The sequence below is a fragment of the Eptatretus burgeri genome, chromosome 18, assembly GCF_056783735.1.
Source record: "Eptatretus burgeri isolate ZD-2024b chromosome 18, Ebu_testis_v1, whole genome shotgun sequence".
NCBI classification, from domain to species: domain Eukaryota; kingdom Metazoa; phylum Chordata; class Myxini; order Myxiniformes; family Myxinidae; genus Eptatretus; species Eptatretus burgeri.
The window spans coordinates 45,003,119-45,024,930 of NC_140978.1; the positions used below are offsets into that span (position 1 = coordinate 45,003,119).

General features: G+C 47.5%; 1 protein-coding gene across 4 annotated transcripts in view; it reads left to right on the forward strand.

The window, feature by feature from the left end:
- Positions 1-21,812, forward strand: part of LOC147009016 (OTU domain-containing protein 4-like) — a 77,998-nt gene that overhangs the window by 41,416 nt on the left and 14,770 nt on the right. For 3 of the 4 annotated variants that reach the window (XM_085864245.1, XM_085864242.1, XM_085864244.1), the window contains exons 6-12: positions 8,041-8,122; positions 9,301-9,433; positions 10,319-10,334; positions 10,445-10,529; positions 16,879-16,943; positions 17,736-17,839; positions 18,176-18,249. In XM_085864245.1, the coding sequence (XP_085720371.1) occupies positions 8,041-8,122; positions 9,301-9,433; positions 10,319-10,334; positions 10,445-10,529; positions 16,879-16,943; positions 17,736-17,839; positions 18,176-18,249 (559 nt within the window). The remainder of the gene's footprint in view (positions 1-8,040; positions 8,123-9,300; positions 9,434-10,318; positions 10,335-10,444; positions 10,530-16,878; positions 16,944-17,735; positions 17,840-18,175; positions 18,250-21,812) is intronic. The other variant, XM_085864243.1, reaches the window with a different exon arrangement.

A 21,812-nucleotide genomic window follows, 5' to 3' on the forward strand; every position in this document is an offset into this window, starting at 1 on the left:
TTGTGCAGAGGCATAGCCCTTTCTGTTGGGGACTTTTCCAAGTGTCTTCAACTTATTTTAGAAGCTTTGTGAGCCATTTAGGTAACAATCCTGATCCCGGACACACAATAGTGTTACGAATTTGGAATTTGATTGCACACAACATACAGGTTCCTTCAGTCAGCTATGTCGATAAGTGCTTGTCCCCTAGATAGCTCACCTTCCATTGTTTAAATGTTTAGAAATCGATTAGTTGCGCTGTTATTCAATTCAATAGTTAGGGAGCACTCACTAAACAATGGAGACGTCCCTCCCCCCCCCCTTCTGCGAAGAGGAAGAAGAGCCCTCCCGTCCTGAATCACGGGACGTAAACACCTCCCTCCCACCCGTGGTTGAGCGGGGGATGGAGCACGAGGGGATGAGTCACGCCGGGCGTGGGGGAAGGGGCGGAGAAGGATAAACAGGAGATCCTTTCTTTGTTTTGGGTTGTGTGGTTGTTCAGCAGGCCGTCGAGTCCTGCTTGGCTTGGTTTCGGGAGGAGGCTTTGTGAAGGCTTTCTGCTTTGGTTGTTCAGCAGGCCTTCAGGTCCTGCTTGGTTCGAGTGGGTTGGTGGCTCATGGAGCTTCGGCCTCGGCTTGGCTCGGGTGGAGACTTTTTGGAGAGCTGCTTTGTTTGGAAGAGAGTTGAGCCGGTTACTTGGCTCGAGCTGCTGGTGGTGGTTCTTCTTGATTCGTGGAGCTTTTTGTTCTCCATTTTGGTTCCTGGCTTGGTGCGACTCATCGGCCTCATCTTGGAGGTGGTTCCTCGGGGAAGCAGCGCATCGACTGGAAGGATCGGCGCCTCGTCTCACCAGCGCGTGTTGAGAAGCGCGGGAGGATTAGCTGGAGCTCGGGAAGGATCGCGGCTCATGGCGATTGGGTCCAGCTCGCTCTCGCTGGAGCCTGGGTCCGAACAACTTGAAGACCACACGAGGTGGAGAGGTTCGAGATAGGTTCTGGGTTTCAGCTCACCTGTCCTCTGAGCTGGAGCCTGTATTAAAGGCCTCAGCCACCATTTCTTGGGTGTGTGTGTGTGTGCGTACGTGTGTCCGTGGGCCCGTCTAATAAGTAGGAAATTGTTAAGTGCTTTGTGTGCTGAAAATGTTTGCATTGCATTTCATATAGTCGGTATAGTTCTGCTCTTACGTGCTTCCCTAGTTCCCCATTATTATTAATAAATACCCCAATTGTTAAATGTTTTCAGCTCGTCGCGTCGATTCTTTCATTGACTGAGCATTTCGTGTGTTGGGAGTTAGAAAGCCGTTTGTTTGCCATAAAAGGGGGACATTTGGACCGACGGTTCTCGGCGATTAAGCCGCTCGGAATCGCGCACGAGCCAGGCTCGCCTCAGGAGCTTGTTCCGTATGAGTTCCGTCAAGGGTGGAATAACCCGGTAGTTGGATCACATGGGTATTTTGGTAAATTGGAGATTGGCAATCGACCTTATCCCACGTGGTCTGCCCATTGGCGTATTTTGGTTGCTGTACAAGGACCAGTCGACTCGGACTTATCCGGGCGTCGATCTATATTCCGGGCGATCGGTCGGGCCGACTCGACTTGCAGCTCCGTCAGAGCGGTCGGTTCGCGGTCGACGCACCGGCACTGTAACAGTGGTTGTCAGGTGTGCGATTCGGCCCCCTCCGCCTCCGTAGCAAAATTTACGGATTCGGATCAGGGGTATACGGAGCAACCCCCCCCCCCTTGTCCCCAAATTACGAGCGTTATAAATATTATTCCCAGCATACAAAATGTTCAGCCAAGACGAGCTGAGCCGGGTGGGTAGTGATATGGATTTAGAAGTAGTAGAATCTATGGCTCAGGACGAAATCACCATGCAGGACACTCCCATTATGCAGGTTGACTGTTCCTCACAAATAGTCTCCGTCAGAGCGGTCAGTTCGCGGCCGACGCACCGGCACTGTAACAATATATTTTATTTCTCCCCAAATCCTGCAGCTTCCTTGGGTTTCTGCTCGTGTGCACCAAACATTCTGGGGTGGATTACATCATTTCTAAAGTGGCATGTTGCCAGGGTGATAGAAAGTGAGGGAAGAGGGGGAAATTAGAGGAAGGGAAACAGAGACCATAATTTTTGGATACATGTTGGACACTATAATATTGTAACGTTTGAGGGGGGGGTATGCATTCAAAGGGTAATTAGGATGTTTAATTAGGTATGCCATGCTGTTCGAGTTTACCAGGATCTCGATGTAATAAGTCGCAATTCAGTGGTGATAAGTTGTCTAGTAAATGTCCATTTCTTCAAGGGGAAATGATAATTGTCACGTAATTAGATAGGGATACGGGATAGGGTAAGTGTGTCTGCGTAAACCCCTTTTAGTATTCTCTGGAGGCTTGCCGTGACGTCACAGGACAGTGCTGCGGATGGCTCCGCCCCGTGATCACGATTGGCGGAAGGCGACGGCGGTGGGCCAATAAAACGGCTCGATTGGAAGTGACGAGGACGGGAGGATAAAAAGGTTCTGTTCGGGGTCGAAAAGGAAGAGGAAGAAGATCGGGACAGAAAGACCGTTTTTTTGGGGTGGAGGTTGTTGTGCTGGGAGCGTGCTTTTTGTTGGGCTGTTCTCGATCCTGGTTTCATCATGTCTTGTAGCCTTTCTGAGCCTCGTGCCTCACCTTGGTTGGCTCTGGGGTTCTGCTGGCTCGGAGTACGGGGTCGAACTGCGGGCGGACCTGCCTCCCTCTCCTGCTCGCAACTTGGCGCCAGAACTGGTTCCCTTGAGAACCCTTGGGAGCGGACTTGGGCCAGGACCAGGAGGTCGACAGCACCACGGTGTCTCCTGCCCCTGACGAGCGCAACGCTAGCTCGTCCGACGCCAATCCAGGGACTGTTGCGTTTACACCACGGGCCAGCCTGACCACCAGAACCAGCTACGTTTGTGTGTGTGTGTGTGTGTGTGTGTGTGTGTGTGTGTGTGTGTGTGTGTGTGTGTGTGTGTGTGTGTGTGTGTGTGTGTGTGTGTGTGTGTGTGTGTGTGTGTGTGTGTACCTGGTGCCTTTAGAGGGTTTGAGATTTGTATATTCATTGGAATTGTCTGTGTTTTCCCCACGCCCGATCCCACACCATCCCGTCGAATCGCCCCGGATCCCTCTTCTTGCCGAGTCTTGTTATTTCTGGTTAGAGGAATAAACGTTATCAACTCAGTGAAAAGCGACTCGTGCCACCTTCCTCGTCCCGTTTGCGGTGGAGCGATTAGAACAGCCACCTTTGGGTTATAAATAAATAAACCGCCTCCATCGTTTTGGCTTATTCTACGTTGGCGGGACTGTTCAAGTCCCGTGGACGTCACATTGGTGTCAGGGTGTTGGATGTTCGAACCCCTCTAAATTATATTTGGTATCGGGAGAATATACCAAGATTAGAATCTCGTCACGAATTGGAATACAAAATTACTACAGGAAAGCGCGCGAGCGCGGGAAAATTTTGGCGGGATTTTTCAAATTAAAATTAATTGGCGGCAAACGGGACTTCTGCACCATGGCGCATGTGCAGATGTTTGAGGAGGAAGGCCACGTGTCTGGCAGCGAGTCGGGGGAAGAAGGGAGAGACGGGGGTAGGGTTGGAACCTCCCCCATTCCGAGCGTGGACCGTGCTTCATCGCCCGTAACGGAGCCGGCACGATGACGATCTGGACAATGTTGGAACGTTTAATGAGTGCAATTACAGCACAGGGGGCAAAAATGACTGCACAGGGGGCAAAAATGACTGCACAGGGGGCAAAAATGACTGCACAGGGGGCAGAAATGACTGCACAGGGGGCAGAAATGACAGATCATTTGGGGGTAATGGGGCAACAGTTGGGTGCACGGATTGATTTAATGAGGGATGAATTGGGGGAAAAGATGGAGAAAATGAAAACTGAGATGCAGGAGTGTGTGGATGCTAAATTGGGAGAAATACAAAGTAAATTTGAGGATAGATTGGAGGAAACAAAGGTAGAAATTACATTGGAGGGGGAAAATATACAAAAAAAATTGGTAGATAAAATTGATGCAACGAACATTCGGGTTGATAAAGTGGATGAAAGCCTGGAACGTCATCGTGCCTGTGTGGATGCTCGTATGCAGCTGCAAATAGAAGAGTGGGGAGAGCTGAGGAAGCAAGGGATGAATTTGGCGGAGGAGGTAAAAGGATTGGAGGTTCGTTTGGACGAACAAGATAAAATTATGAGCCAAGATGAAGTCTTGGATAAAGGCCTGGTAGAGCCGTCTTTTGTAAGTAGTGTGTCCGGGTTGGTTGAGGAGCAGCTACAAACTCGCGACAGAGCCTTGGAGGAGGTTGTGCAGGCCCAGAAGATCCTGCGGGAAGAGGTGAATCGGTCCATTCAACGTTTGGAACAGGAAGCAAAATTGACCCATGAGACCCTCACCACAAAACATCTTTGGCCACAGTGGGCTCTGAAATTGGATACGCAGCCACAAGGGTGTTTGATCCCTGGGCTGGATTCGGACAAGGGAGAAACTGAGAAGGGGGCCACCGTAAAAGTGATCCCCCTGGTAAATTTTGATGGGTTTTGATTTTGATGGAGTAAATTTTGATGGAGCCTTGAAGCTTTTCTGACGCAATTTGAGTGTATTTCCCGACTAAATGGGTGGAATGAGCGGGAACGTACAGGGAATTTGGTGGCAACGTTGCGGGGGCCAGCCGCAGATGTGTTAAACGTGATCGCGGAGGGGATGTTGACCAGCTCCCACATTTGCGAGGCGTTGAGCCGTCAGTTTGGGTTCGTGGCAAACTGTGATCTGGTGCGGGCCCAGCTCCAGCACCGCAGATTAAAGCCGGGTGAGACAGTGCAGGAGCTGGCACAGGACATTTACCAATCAGTCAGGATCGCGTATCGGGACCTTACAGTGGAGGCATGGGACAGACTGGCACTAGAGAATTTTTTAGCTGCTCTTCCTGACCCTGAGGTCCGAGCGCTAGTGGAGTTACAGGATCCACCCACCGTTCACCAAGCGGCTGAGTGCGCAGCCAGGCTGGCCTCGTGGAGGCGGCCGGGTCGGGTGCCAGAGAGGCCATCGGTGACGGTCCGACAGGCGGAGATTCAGGATCAAGGAGAGGGGCTGGGAGAAATTGGCATTACCCAAATGTTTCAGGAAATTTGCCAGAAACTGTCAAGTTTGATAAGGGGTAATTCGGTAGTTGGTGCGCCAAAGCGGCGGGGTCCAGCCCAGCCAATAGAGTAATTCGATTATGGCCGAGGGGGTCCGAAACCGGAAGAGACATTACACCGATACCCACGGGGGCCTTTTATGGGGAGTTGTTTCCGGTGTGGGCGAAGAGGACACATGCAACGATATTGCCGGTACCCGGCGATGGAGAGACCCTCCAATAGACTTTCAAGCCCGGAGAGGATGAATCCTCCTGCTGAACCGCCAGGTCTATCCGAGGTGCCCTTACCTAGGTCGAGTCCGGAGATCACTGTTGGGGGTCGGGGAAACTAGATCGGGCTGAGCATACAGGGCCATGCTTGGCTGGTGAGATTGTGGCGAAGTGCCCTCCCTTGGTGAAAATAGTGAATTGTGGGAAAATTGGTGTGGGGAATTTGCGGGTAAGGGTAAAGATAGAGGGAGAGTTTTGTGAAGCAGTGGTGGACACGGGTGCAAGTGATAGTTATTAGCCCGCTAGTGTTGGACCAAAGTGTTGGAGGTTGGGACAAAATCGATAGACTAGCAGGACACAGTCTCCAACTGGCTACGGGAGCAACGACGCCGATAATGGGTCGTGGGGTTGTGAGGATGGAGTTGGGCAGCCTAGAGGTCGATGCGGTGGTGTGGGTGGCAGAAGTGTGTGACCGATGCCTTCTGGGGTTGAGTTTCCTTGTGGAACATGACTGCCAACTAGACCTGGGGCAGGGTCACATGTGGCTAGGGACTGAAAAGCTACGGTTGGAGGGACCAGTCGAGGAGGCGCAGGGGGCGCGACTGGAGATGTCGCGCACCGTGACAGTGGCCCCCAGGTCTGAGACCGTGGTGTTGGCCCGGATATCGGCAAGGACCAATCACGTGGGCCAGCTCGGGATGGTGGAGCCGTGGGGCTCGGGGGAAACTGCAGGATTGATGGTGGGTCGTACACTCGTGGATACACATCAGCCCATGGTAGTGGTTCGGTTGCTCAACCTGTCTGACAGCCCTCACACAGTGAGGAGCGGAGCTGTTATAGCAAAGTGTAGCAGTGTAGTGGAGATCACCGGAGGGGACGGAACCACAGACTCGCCAGGTCAGCCGGAGTCGGCGCAAAATTTTGGAAAAACAAATTGGCCAGAGGGAGTAAGGGACATGGTAAACCGAGCAGAACAGGGGATAACAGTGGACCAGGTAAGGTCATTGCACAATTTGGTTGGTGCTAATGTGGATGTATTCTCTCTCTCTCTCTCCCGAGGATTTTGGACGCACGAGTCTAGTCAGGCATCAAATTGACACTGGCGAGGCTCGACCTGTTTGACAGCCTGCACGACGTCTACCTCTTGCAAAGAGGGATTGGCTGAAAAACAGGTGGAAAAGATGAAGGAGGCTGGAATTATTGAGCCCTCGGTAAGTCCTTGGGTGTCACCCATTGTGTTGGTGAGAAAGAAGGACGGGACCATTCGGTTCTGTGTGGATTATCGCCAGCTCAATCAAGTGACGCTCAAAGACTCATATCCCCTGCCACGTATTGATGATACACTCGATGCCATTTCCGGCTCAAAATGGTTCACTCCATTGGATTTGAAGAGTGGCTACTGGCAGGTGGAAATGGACAAACAAGGGAGAGAGAAAACAGCATTTACCACAGGGAAGGGCCTCTGGCAGTTTGTCGTCATGCCTTTCGGATTGTGCAATGCCCCCGCCACATTTGAACGTCTGATGGAACGCGTTTTGATTGGGCTGCCATGGCAAACATGCCTGATCTATTTAGATGACGTTCTTGTCCACGCTCCCACATTTGAGCAGGCTGCCAAAAATTTGGTGGAGGTTTTCAGGCGATTAAGGGGGGCCGGGTTAAAACTGAACCCTGGGAAATGCGAAATTTTTAGGAAAGAGGTCGTTTATCTGGGTCATGTGGTGAATGAGAGCGGCGTGGCCACAGACCCAATGAAGGCAGTGGCAGTAAAAGAGTGGCCCACCCCCAGAAATGTAAGAGAGGTCAGAGGATTTTTGGGCCTCTGTTCTTACTATAGGAAATTTGTGGAAAATTTTGCAAGTATTGCAAGACCATTGCACCATTTGACAGAGAAGGGAGCTAAATTTGTGTGGTCAGAAAACTGCACCAAAGCATTCAATCACCTAAAACAACGTCTGATAGAAGCCCCAGTTTTGGCGTATCCGGCCGAGACTGGCCAGTTCATCCTTGACACGGATGCTAGTCAGGGAGGATTGGGGGCGGTCCTGTCTCAAGTCCAACAAGGTGTCGAACGAGTGATTGCCTATTATAGTGGCGATTTGACCACCAGAACCAGCTAGTTGTGTGTGTGTGTGTGTGTGTGTGTGTGTGTGTGTGTGTGTGTGTGTGTGTGTGTGTGTGTGTGTGTGTGTGTGTGTGTGTGTGTGTGTGTGTGTGTGTGTGTACCTGGCGCCTTAGAGGGTTTGAGATTTGTATATTCATTGGAATTGTCTGTGTTTTCCCCACGCCCGATCCCACACCATCCCGTCGAATCGCCCCGGTTCCCTCTTCTTGCCGAGTCTTGTTATTTCTGGTTCGAGGAATAAACGTTATCAACTCAGTGAAAAGCGACTCGTGCCACCTTCCTCGTCCCGTTTGCGGTGGAGCGATTACAACCGCCACCTTTGGGTTATAAATAAATAAACCACCTCCATCGTTTCGGCTCATTCTACGTTGGCGGGACTGTTCAAGTCCCGTGGACGTCACAATATGTTTGCTGATTTTTCTTTATACTAACATTTTAAAATGATAAAATACCAAACATAAATCATTTTAACAATAGGAATTTTGTGGAATTGTATTGTTTACAAGAAAGATCAAAATAATGTATTGTGCTTTACATGTGCCGTGCTCACTCAGGTGTTGCTCTGCTTCTCCAACGGTAACCACTATGACAGTGTTTACTCCCGCAAATTTCCTGCTGTTGCCGGCATCTGCCAAGGTGAGTTGTTTGGTCTTCGACTTTAAAGAATGCTCATCAAAAGTGTGGTGAAAAGGAAGGTTAGATGTTGCACCCTTTGCGTTAACAAGGTGTGAGTTCATTGAACACCTCACCAGTCACCCCCATGCAGTCTCGAGACAAAGATCATGGGAAGGGTCTTTTCAACTCTTGCTTTGCTTTTCCCAAGCGCGATCGCTATTTCCCACGAGCTGGAATTTTGCCTGAATGTCTATATTCCCCAACGCCGAGAGCGCGAGCGGCAAATATGGTTGGTTGAGATGGCGTAGTATTTTGTCCAAGTACGACTAACCTGGCGTTGTTTTTGGACGTGCAAACGAGGCGATTTGTGTTTTACAGTGTTAAAATGATAAGTCAATTGAAATAAAATAAAGGTTTTAAAGGCTGTGGGGAAAAAAAAAACATCCCATGGAATCTGAATTTTACCACCGTTGACGCAGCTTCTTTTACACCACCTGATTTAACACGTTAAATTAGTTATTTGTATAAGCCTGGTGTTGGCTTAATGGTTAACGTGGCTGTCTCGACATCTTAGGGTCTTGAGTTTTAGCCCCTGTCATGCTTTTTAATGACACCAAATGGGTTGACTCAGCCTGTCATCTTTCTGAGATCGGCAAAATGAGTACCAGCTTACTGGAAACGGAGCGCTGCATCAGCGGCATGGCCACGCTCCCAGTAATGATCCAACCAGCAGCCGCAGGCTGCGTACAAAATTTATTCGTGCCTGTTGTTTGTGTCCTTAATGATGTCCCTAAAAACTAAGTTTCCTGTTTGGAATGATTTTCAATTTTGTTTCACTGCCAGACAAGCAGACAGACTGAAGCAATTGCTTTGCCTCACTTGTGCGCACGTGTGTTCGGGATGAGATTTCGTACAACTTGCCAAATTCAGAGCCAAAGTACATTACTACGAAAGTGCAGTTACGTGTTCTGATTCTTGTTCTGCAATCTTGTGTTCAAAATATATAATTCAATTGAAATTAAGTCGTTCCTCGATCTGGCGTCTGCAGATGGACAGTGAACCACTTGCTCAGCCCTGCTTTGCACTTTGTGTGTGGCCTAATGAAAAACAATTAACGGAATGATTGTGAAAGGAAGATTTCATGGATGGTACGGCTAACTGGAGGCACGTGCCTTGCCCCTGTTTGTGTACACCTGTAGCGGTACTGTACGAGCTACTGTACGAGCATGTTTTTGATGTGAAGCGGGAGACGCTCCGTGCTGCTGTGGAGCTGTATCGCAGTCGCAAGAACAACGACAACTCGTCTGAAGAAGCTATCCTCGAGAACTACGGGTGAGATAAAGATTAGGCTCATGGGTTGGTGAAAGACTTGTTTGTTCATTTGGCCTGCCATTTTATTGCTCTTTCCCAGCGTCTAAGGCTGAAACGTATGTGCGTGTGTGTCTGTATGCATGTACAGTATACATAACATTCAGGACAAGGTCCTTCAGAAAAAAACTACTATTTGAACGTCAGTTGCACCGTGACTATGTCTATTAATTATGTACTATTGGAACCTTCATTTTAAACCTTTAGACTGCTGAGATCCCTTTAGAATCTTAAGACCCTCTAAAGACCCTCCACCAACCCTCTAGACCCCTTTACCTTTTAGACCCTTTCAATTAACACTTTAAACCCCTTGCACCCATGGACCCCTTGCACCCCTATATCATTTCATTCAGTTAGTCCTTTAAACCCCTGAAGTCCCTTGACTCCCATTAGACCCCTTAAATATGTTAGACATCTTCAGACCCCTTTTGACTGTTTGGACCCTTGACCATTTAGACTAATGAGCTTTTAAACACTTTAGACCCCTTAGGGCTCAGACATTTACATCCTTTCGATATTAGACCCTATCAACACCTTAGACCCTTTAGACTGTAACTTCCATTCATACGTACCTTTTAGACGCACACCACACAGTCATCTATAGTCTTCTTGCACAAGCAAAACTTTTTTCAGGAAGTAATGTGCAAACTCTACCCACCCAGACAGTGGATACTCTCCTATTAGGAGTAATAATAGTCCATCTCGGTGTCGTAAGCAAAGTGCTCAGATGGGAACACCACATTCAAATTTATAATGTCTTCCTTGTTGGTTATTTTGTGAATGTTGAGTTTGTTGCTCAAAGTTCAATGGATTTAATTTTTGCTGTAATCTCTCTACCCTTCCCCCCAGTAGTGGAGACATTGAGGTAAGTACATTGGCTTTTTGTTTCTCACAAATAGCCTTTCAACTTCTGCTCTCTTCTTTGAGCTTCTGTTCACTTTTTTTTTTAAACATTCTGTCCATCCCATGTCACAGTCGATCCCATTCAGCGTCATGAAATCCCTTGACCCGTTCGTCTATCGAAACGTTGAGTTTGAAGTGTGGGTTGCATCCAAAAAAGGTAAGTTGTACTTTTGACATTGCTCTTTCACTTTGAAAACTTACTGTTTCTTTCACTATTAGATTGATAACAGCAATTGTAGTAAGGTATCAAATTTGATTGTGTGTGTGTGTGTGTGTGTGTGTGTGTGTGTGTGTGTGTGTGTGTGTGTGTGTGTGTGTGTGTGTGTGTGTGTGTGTGTGTGTGTGTGTGTGTGTGTGTGTGTGTGTGTGTGTCTTCTCCATACCTCCAAAACCATGAAAAAGTGGCCCCAAACTTTGCTTAGACACTGAGGGAATGCCAAGGGAGTAGATGACTGAAAACTGGGTGGTTCTGTCAAAGTAAATATCCCTTTTGAAGATAATTTACGGCTTACCTCGATGAAAGGCTTATCCTTGTTCAGACCATCTTGGTCTCGCAGGGGTCTTAACCGTCATTTTGATTCAGCTTCTTCAAACAGCCTTGCCTTGGAAACAGGATCTGCTCTCACGGACTAGTTACATCCACCACCGAAGGTGAAGGTGGTTATGTTTTCACGCCTTTGTCTGTCTGTCTCTGTCTGTTTGTTTGTCTGTGTGTGCAGGATGTACAGGTTGGGTGTGTGACAAGGACGAATGGATTAAATTTTGGTGAACATCCGAATCCAGATCCAGATTTGATGATTTTAAAAGTGATTCTTCACCATTGAGAGATACGGCGAAACCAAAATATAGTGATATTTCCAAACATGTGTTGGGCCCAATATATTCTCGTGGATCAGGCATTGCATGGCGGTGGTCAGCGCTCTACCGAGTACCCTTCTAGTTAAAGTATTTAATTGAAATATTATATCTGATTTGAAAATCGGATCTGATGGACTAAATAAGTGTCTAAATCTGGAGTGAAATCTGAAAATTTTTAACAAATTTGCGATTTTTATAACTGTGTATTTATTTAAGCAAAGCATGAAACTTACTTTTTCTACTGTTTTGGGTGATTATATTGAGTGAAAAAAAACAGATGAAGGAATGTTGGGACTTCCGGTTCCGGGTTTGGAACGTCGAGAGGTCTCCTTAGGGGCTCTCTGCTGACGTTCTCAAAGTTAAGTTTCTGGTCGTTATTTGTCCCGTTTTAACTTTAATTTTCTCACCTACATGTTACTGTGTTCCTAGTTCGGTTTTGTTTCAAAAATCGTGCTATTTTGTGAGTTTTTGTCGACGTTCTTACCGGGTGTTTGAGGCCGAGGCCTCGGCTTGAGGCCTACCGGTTCCCCTCGGTGTTTGATCGGTTTTTTTTCTCCCCATTACCTTCAATTTCTATCCTCCCCACTTTCCTAACGTCCCCCATTCTCCCAACTAATCTCGATTTCTTATCTTTAAAAAAAAATAAACAACAACAATACGCTAACCTTCTCCCGATTCTGCTTCATCTTCTTCCTCTTATTCTTCCTCCTTTTCTTCCTCGATTTTTTTTTTTTTTTTTTTTTTTTCTACAACACTTCCATGACCTAATCTGTTGAAAACTCCCTCAAACATTAATAATAATCACAAAAACGATCTTATGCTTCATCTTCCTCTCTCACACATGTGGAACTCTTTACTGTTTCATAATGCACTACTCTTCTGCTATTTTAACAGACTGCTCTCATTTCGACCTCTCCTTCATTGCTTGCCTAAAAAATCCAACTGTTACAGCGTTTCTTCACTCCATTCTCTGAATTCGCCTTTATTGCATCCATCAAGAATTGTGTTAAATCGCATCTCTGACCCAAAACTTTTAAAACCCCAGTTTGCTATGAATGTTTGCTTTCCATCAACCATTCTTTTTTTTCCAACTTCAGTGCCAACTTACCCCGCACTCTCACTCTCAAAGCAACCATCCCACTCTTCTCCCTCAAAGCCTCCCTCTCACCTCTCTCAAAAATTCCCCCCTCACCTTTCTCCCACCTTTCATCCCCCTCACTCATCCTTCTCAAAGTTGCCCCCTCTCTCATCCACAAAGCTTCCTCCTTCCACTGCCCTCTCACCTCCATCTCTTCACCCCACCTCCTCAAATCCTCAACTGCCTTCTTCCCCCTCTCTTGTTCCCCTTCTCCCCCAGCACCACAGAGCCTTTTCTCCTCATTCGGCCCCCTCCCCTAGCTATTCTGAAATCCCCCACACTCTTTCAACAACCCTCCTTACCTGCCCCCCTCATCCCTTGTCCTACCCTCCCTCTCCCCCCACCCCCTGTACCCAAAGCCTCCTCCCCAACCTCTTCATTAAAAGTGTGGACCTCAAATATCCGGGGCCTTCGCTGAAACCTTTCAGATCTTTCCATACAGGCTGCCACTGACAAACCAGACATAATCTGCCTAACAGAAACTTTCCTCTCCCAAGACGTGTCTGACTCCCAAGTATCTCTCCCTGGTTACTCCCTCCTCCGGTATGACAGACCTGAGCCTCATCCTGGTGGCGGTATTGCTCTCTTCATCAAAGACTCTATTCCTCACTCTCCATGCACTGCTCTCACTCCCCCACACCCCCAGGAATACCTCTGGCTACGGCATCCCCTCCACTCCCACCTCATGTTTATATGTGTACTGTACCGTCCACCGAACAGTGATGACTCCATCTACACCTCACTATCCGAAAACATGGACCATCTTCTATCTTCTCATCCAAACTCTCTCTTCCTCTTATGTGGTGACTTCAATTGTCATCATGCCAGTTGGCTAGGTGTGGGTACCTCTCTCACCTGTCATGGCACCTCAGCAAAAGTTTTCTGCAACTCATTGGGACTGACTCAATCGGTAAACTTCCCGACCCGGATCTCAACCAACGGTACTCCATCTCTTCTGGATCTGATTTTGACAAATTTCCCTGACAATATCTGTTGCTCTTCCTCCGCTCCAATCGGTTCTTCTGACCACGTCCTTGTAAAGGTGGACATCTCTCTGGCTGTTATCAGAGAACCACCTCACCGCCGTCGAGTCTGGCATTTCACTCAAGCCGACTGGCAGGGTCTCAAAGCAGCCATCAAACTTATAGACTGGTCTCCTATCACTACTTTCTCAAACATCAACTCATCCTGAGAATTCTTTCAAAGAAACTTGCTCTCCCTCATGCACAGATTTATCCCCTCTCTTCTTCAGTTGTCCTACCCTTCCTCCCGCCCTTGGTTTACTCAAGCTTGTGGCGAGGCAGTTGTCCTGAATCAACTTGCCTTTCCCTCATGAAAAGCAAACCCAACTGAGGGCAATCTCAGTTCCTTCCACAAAGCTTGGAAGAAGTGTGTATCTACCCTCAGGAGAGCCAGAAAATATCATCTTTCTCAGCTCAAGTCTGATCTCTCAAACCTCTCTCCCTCCTCAAATTCCTGGTGGCGTTTAATCAAATCTGTTTCTGCTGTATGTTCCCCCTCCAGCCCCTCCCTTACCTCAAATGGCCGCACTGCTGATACCGCACGTGAAAAAGCTGAATGCCTAAATTTTGTGTCCTAAACCCATCACTTTCTCTACCCACCTTACCCAGTCGCACCCAGCTGTCCCGGGACTCTGTGTCCTTTTCTTATGACAAGGTGGAGAGCTTGCTTTCAAACCTTGACTCAGATTCTGCAACCGGTCCAGACGGCATCAGCCCACATGTCCTCAAAGCCTGCTCTTGCTCACACTCTGTTCTATTCACCCTCTCATTTGCTTAAGGTCATCTGCCATCTGCTTGGAAATCTGCAAACATCACTGCCCTGCATAAAAAAGGTGCAAAAACAGATCCCTGCAACTACAGACCAATCAGCCTTCTCCCAATCATCAGCAAGGTGATGGAATCCATCATCGTTTCAGACATGAAATCCTTCCTCTTCTCCAATGGCTTGATATCTGATCATCAATTTGGTTTCAGACCAAGTCACTCTACCCTGGATATGCTGCTTCTGCTCTCCCAACAATGGATGGAAGCCCTCAATGCCACACAGGAAATCCAAGCGATATCCCTGGACATATCATGTGCTTTTGACACAGTCTGGCACCCTACCCTGCTCACCAAACTCTCTTACTATGGTATGCAAGGCCATCTCCACTCATGGCTCGCAGACTTCCTCTCCTGTCGCAGTCAACGTGTGGCCCTAAATGAAGTTCTTTCATCCCCCCTTCCTGTCCAGGCTGGAGTTCCTCAAGGTAGCGTTCTGGGTCCTGTTCTTTTTTCTGGTTTTCATCAATGATCTCTCCGACTCTCTGGAAAATCCTCTTTATCTCTTTGCTGATGACTCCACCTTCTGCCGTACCATCTGTCATCCCTCAGACTGGCAAGCAGCAGCTTCTTCGCTCACTGCAGATCTGGATAAAATCACAAACTGGTCCAACACGTGGAACATGTCTTTCAATCCAGACAAATCTCACACTCTTACGATGTTTCTTTGAAAGAACCGTTTAGAACTCCCCCCCCCACCCCCCATCCACTTTCTCAACAATCCTCTGGAAGAAGTCTTTTCTTTCAAGCTTCTGGGTCTCACTATCTGCCATGACCTTTCCTGGGAAAGTCACATTTCCAACCTCACCTCCAAAGCCAGTCGCCGACTGGGAATCCTCCATCGTGCAAAGTCCTTCCTCGGCCCTCTTGAGCTCCTGACCAATTACAAAGCTTTTGTCCGTAGCCTGATGGAGTACTGCTCTCCCCTCTGGGCTGGTGCTCCTGCCTCCCACCGTTCTCGGCTTCACGCTGTCAAAACCAGGACATTTAGGATCATCGGCATCTCCCACAATGAGGCTGAGTCTTTGGGCCACTCACTCAATCACCGCAGGTTGGTTGGTGGTCTTTCTGTTTTCTACCGTCTCCTCTCCAGCCTTGCCCCCCCCCCCTGCTCTCTGCGATTTGTCCCCACCACATTTCCACAGGGCACTCAAGGTCCGCCAACAACCCCCTTCTGGTAAAACTACCAAAATCACGAATCACTGCTCACCTCTCACTCTTTCATTCCTCTTTTTTCCCGCCTTTGGAATAAACTCCCTCACTCTATTCTTTCTCATTCCTCCCTCCAGGCTTTCAAAACTGCTGTTCACCACCACCTCTTATCATCCCCCATCCAAATCCTCGATCTTTTCTACCCCTGATAATCCACCCAAGCCCACTTCCTTCAATTCCCCTGCTTTCCTTTCTGAAAGTCCCTGTAATGTCCATCTTCTCTTCCCCATGTTCCCCGTCCCATCCCTCTCCCATCCACAGATCTCCTAATGTGTCTGTTCCCCACTGTTTTGTCCTTCCCACTCCGGCCCCTCTTGTCTCATGCCTCCTTGCTGTGCGTTGTGTGTTAGCTGTCACACGAGCTTCATTGAGCGCAACTAAAATCATTTACCAATGGGATCACTGCGTTCTCCAAGCTTCTTCTGCAAGCCGTGTCAATAGTCCACATGGGTCCTTTTTTCGGCAATTACACACGCAGTTTGCTTTTCCACCGTGTGTGATCTGCTTTCATGGCAGAATATTCATATAAATATATTAATAGTTGCTGCAATATATTAATAGTCAGCAGTTGCTGCAAATGAAGAGGTACATAGACAGCACACATGGACATGGTACAAGTGACTCTCTGCGAGGGTGGTGTGTGTGCCTGCATGCTTGGTTGCGTGGGTTTTGCGGGCGGACAGTCAAAACTCGCACTCGGGCCTGTGGTGCGTGGCACCGTGGAGGTGGTTACGTGGATGTCTCGTGAACCATGTGCTTCTGCACATGGGGAGCAGATGTGCTGCTGCACCGAAGCCATGTGGGACGTGCTGTATGCAGTGCGCGTGTGGGGAAATCCATGTGCGAGTGAAATGATGAGTAAGTATATCGCTGGTGCACGTAAACGGTTGGCATGGACTGTGAGGAGGTTGGAGGAACGAGTGTGGGGGCTGTTAAGGACTGACGCTTTAGTTTTCAATTTAAACCGGCTTCCCCAAAGTGTAGTATGTACAAATCCGATTCGGAGTGAGCTGACCGGAGTGCGTGCAAATGCCGCTGCATGTTTAAGCATTCATGCATGCAGGCCTTTGCTTAATAGATAGTGTAGGATTGAAATGCTCTCGCCCGGTTTTAGATATAACCCGGTGGTTAAAAATAAAACTTTGCTGTTTGGACGCATTTTATCGCCCCAAAAACACCCTGGAATGCTGCCTTCCCTTCCTCTCCCCTCCCTTTCTCTCCCCTCGTGCTACCCTCCCTTCCCCTCCCCTCGTGCTGCCCTCCCTTTCCTTCCCCTCACCTCACGCTATCCTCCAAGATAGAGCTGGTTAAGTGTTAAGTTATTACGATGTGGAGGGTATGGTTGAGCTGGTTAAGTGTTGGGTTATTACGAAGTGGAGGCCACTGTATAGCCAGCTGTGTACACCAATTTCATCACGACCTTTGCTCACGTTGCTTGCCCATCATTCCTCCAGAACAACTCGAGTCGGACTTCACATTGAGCACGGGCTTGCACTTCACGGAGGGTGACCAGTGCTTGGTAAATATTTCTGCTTGCTTGCTTGCTTGTCTTTTTGGCCAATTTAAATATGATGCTGTTGTGATCTCTCATGTGACGGCGCTCACTCTTTTGTGATGACATCTTCAATGATCTATTCCCTCTGCCACCGAAGGTGAAGCAAGTTATGTTTTCACCCCTTTCTGTCTGTTTGTTTGTGTACAGGATATCTCAAAAAGTTGTGCACTGATACGGATGAAACTTGTTGGGCATGTTGGGTGTGTGACAAGGAAGAATTGATTCAATTTTCGTCAAAATCCGGATGCGGATCCAAAATTTTAAAAAAATTGATTCTTTACCATTGAGAGATCGGGCTAAACCAATATAAAGCACAATATCTCAAAAGGTTGTGGACAGGTTGGGTGTGCGACCACGACAAATTGATTCGATTTTGGTGAAAATCGGAATCCGGATCTGGATACGAGAATTATTTATTTTTTTCCAGTGATTCTTCACCATTGAGAGATTGGGACAAAAACGATATCTTGTACTGTATAGCATGATATTTCAAACATGTATTGGGCCTGATATGTTCTCGTGGATCAGGCATTACGTGGCGGAGCTATGCGCTCTACCGAGTGCCCTTCTAGTTTTATGTTTTTTTTCATTTCCATCATCGTAGTCACTATTTTAATGAAAATCTGCAAGACACTAAATAATCAGATGTTTTTTGTTTTTTCTTCCAAAGTGTCTCACATGGAAAGCATTTTTTTTTTTATGTAAATGTACAGCGACGTGTCACTCGTGATTATGTTCACATTGATTTATTTCCAGGTGCGTCTGGAGGAGCGAGGTGAGCGATATTATCCTGCATGCATTACTGAGGTTTTCAGCGAAAGCGGACCGGTCAACGTCTACATCGAAGAGCTCAAGGGCAGGTGGGACAGCTTTTGCTGTGTCAGCATTGTTGTGTAATGCGTATTGTTTGGATATTAAAGCGTTTTTAAAAGAACAACCAAAGTGTTTCTGTGCTGCATTGCTCGTTTTTGACTCTTGATGAATGTTTCTGTTCAAATCCTGACGTAACGTGTCTTGTTGGCTGCTCGTCTGTTTGAGTACTGTGGCTCACAGGCCTCGGTACACAAAGCAAACTTGTTTCCGTCACAGAAAGGTGTTTTGTAACTTTTGCCCCCACTGTATGCTTGGATTGTTCTCTTAATAATGTAGCCACAATGTTTTTCTTTATGCTTTTACTTGCTCTTTGCTTCCAACAGCAAGTGTGTTGCACTCAAGAACCTGAAGCCATTGTCATGGAATCCATCTGTGCCATATTGGAGTTCAGTCCCCGGTGAGTGTCATGCAATGTTTTGTGAATGCATTTGGAATTGTTTTTTTGGCTTGTAAATGACCATTGTTATATTGTTACGGACTCGGGGTTCGGGGAATACCACGAGGGAAGCGCTCAGATTCCCCCCGAACGCCTGGCCCTGTAGGCTGACATGCGGCGGATAACTCTGCTGCGTGACAGGTCGTTTAGCAACCACGGACGCCGGCAAACGCAGTTCCACCGAGCAAGGGTCCCTCACTTCAACAGCCACGTTACCTACTCGTTGGTACAACTACCTGAGTTAGTGTCCACACCCTCAGCGTGCACTTGTATATCCCTGAAGAGCTAAACAGAGGGTGCAGCACTGGCTAACCCGCAGAACCAATTGGGGGGGGGGGCAAAAACTTCCCTATTATCAATTGTGAACACACTTTGTTGGACCAATGGAGGAAAGGACAACTGAGACAGATTTGAAATGATAAACACCAATCTTTCATTGAACAAGTCAAGCAATCATTAAAGTGAGTATTTATAATCGATCAAAAGGCAAAAGACACAGAAGAGCAGACTTACTCCTAGTATGTATTCCCTTAGACAGACTTACTTAGACAAAAGACATATGGCCATCATTCAATCCGGGAAGAAGAGACGAGAAGAACTGAGGAGAAAGAAGCAGAACGGAGTGTGGGGGCGATTCCTTTCTTATTTCACGCAATCATGCGGGGTTATGTCAGACCAAATATTGAGAAGGGGTGGGGAGGGGTCAGGGGGAAGGTTAGGATGTGAAGGATGGGTGGTGAAGTCTCTGAAGCATGTCAGAAGTGTGTGGTGCGAGTCTGTATGGAGCTGCTTGACACTCCAGGGACTGCACTGTGCTCCTTGACCATGGGCCGCTCGCCTCCGGCCCTCGCAAGACTCGTTACTATGCCTCGTGTCCCAGTGCAGCTGCGTCCATCGTAACCCGCATTGCAGCAGACAATCTCAAACAAGCAGTCTGAGACGCACTCGTGGACCCAGCTACGTCCGGGTACAAGTATGTATAATGATGTCGTGATGTAATAATGTGGGCGGAGGCATATCTGGCGGCGTTGTGACGTCCAAGTGTGCCCTTCAAGTTATTTGATGACATACCCTTTGGCATAGGAATTTGTAAGAAAACAGAAGAATTATGACAACTCTAAACGAATCAATTTGTGCATCAACAGCCTGTAGGGCATCCACAGCAGCCGCAAACGCTCCTCCTGTCCCGTTTCTCGAGTATCGATAAATAGCGGTCCCTGGTGCCTCGACAACAGCAGCTCACAGGGTGTCAATAGCAGCAGCAGCAGCAGCAGCTTCGCACGTGGTTGCGTTTTGTTTCTTAAAGCGGCTTCGGCTGGGCGTGGTTTTCGAGCAAGTGAACCTTACGTGAGCATTTTCCTTCTTGGTGCACGTCCAACGGGGGGCAGTGTCGTGCCAACAGTGGAAAGTCTCACGTCATTCCATGGAGAGGGCCACGAGTGCCCCCACCCCTCCTTTCAAGTGTCCAAGGCAGCGAGGAAAGCCCCCGCTCCCTCTCCTTACATGCCAATGTTCCATTGTACAATGCGCACTGTATTGTGCATGTCAGATGCATTGCGCTTCGGCGTGTATGGTAAAAGCATTGTACCTTATTTCGTACTTGAGAAGCGTTGTCCACATGACGAATGTGAAAGTACGAGGAAACAAGAATGGAGGAGGGTCATCCGATCGTCACGAAGGATTAATCGTCTCCAATGGTGAGGGACGAATGAACAGATGGTGAAAATTAACATCAATGTTGAGTTTTGAGTGAAAGTTTTTTTTTACTTCTTTTCAAGTGTATCCGAGCCTTCATTGTCTGTATTTAGAATAGTTTTTGGAATTTATGACAAAAAGAAACGTCCACAAAAAATCTCCCCCTCACCCTGCTCGACGAAATCACATTTTCAGGGCAATGTTAATATTTGCCCCCCACCCTAACCCTAAAATCATGGATATGTGCCTGGACCACACTGGATTGTTGCCATGGTAACTTGGAGAGGAACCGGTGCATTTCTTCAGGCTCCTCCTGACGCGCTGCAACTTCACGGGGTCGAGATCATGAACTTCAACGTTGTGTTTCACCTGGACGACAAATGAAGACGATTCCTCTTCGGTTCACATTCTCATCAAGTGCATTCCTGACTGGAAAGTTTGCTTTTCATCTGGCAACGTTTGGTTGAACTCGTACAAAGGTCTCGTGACGTCCACTCCTACTCGTAGTCCCAGACACCTCACCTCCCGAGCTGGATTTCCCGTGCATGGATTCGCGCTTCTGCTCTCATATAATCAGAGGTTTCTGGCCGTGTATGTTTATCACCCACTCATTACCTTTGTGGGAATTTGAGAAACTGGGAAAATGTACACAGGGATAGAAATCATTGTTGGGGCTTCCGTGTTCGCTTTGTACTCGCACCCTTCCTCCTCTTCTTCTTCCTCTTCTAAACTAACATATGCTAAACCTGACAAACGGCTTAAAAAAAATAATAAAGTCAAATTTATTCATCAGTGTTCTCCATAATGTCATGATAAAGGTTTGTTGAAAATTTGATGATTAAACCTCGAATGGTAAAGGAGAAACCATCTCAAAATGTAAACAGGCCAAAATAAATAAACACGGTGGTGATTTTTTTTTTTAAAAACCCCGTGCGTCTCGCTCTGTGCTGCAGACGGGCCATAATAAGGCTCATTTGTACTTACTGTGAAGGCAAAAATATTGGAGGGGGGGATATTGCCACCGGCATCCCCCACCATGTATATATATTGGGGGGATATGTCCCCCCCTCTCATTATAGCTGCCCTTGTGTGCATGTGCACTCTCTTCTGGGGTACATTTCCAAAACCAAGTACATTTTTTTTTTCATTTTTAGCTCGCCTGTTCGAAGAACAGAGAGCTATAGCGATACCCCCGGCGTGAGCGTCAGTGTCAGCGTGAGCGTGAAAATGTTAAAGTTTTTGGTGCAAGTTATTTCCTTTCTAATGTTTTTATCTCCCACACTATTTTTTACTGATTACAATATACAAATACATATATTGCTTTAAAATTATTTGGATCAGACTTCACGGCAATGCTTTATAAAAAATATTATTAGACTAGTCTTTTAAAAACGATAAGCGTATAAACAGGCGAGCATTGGGTGGCTTTGACACCAACTCTCTGGTTACATTCTGTTGGAATGATGAATAATTATGGAATGCGAGTATGGAGGCACATGGTGCTGTGAGGGCTTGTTAATGGGAGTGATCGCTCTATTAGGCCGTTGTACTTGTACTCCCAATTGCAACTTGGAAACGATGCACGTGAAGGTCACGACTTGACAGAAGTAGTCAACTACTTTCTATCTATAATTCCAGCAATCTCTGTGTGTCTGTCTGTGACCGCTGTTTCTCGACAACCACTGGTCCGATCTAATTGAAACTTGCCAGGTATATTGTTGGGGCCCTGTGGATGTGCCTTTTCAAGGTTTGATATTAATCGGACAAGTGCTTCCCAAGTTATGGCCATTTATTAACCAAATCAATGACAAGACACGGTGCTATGATGT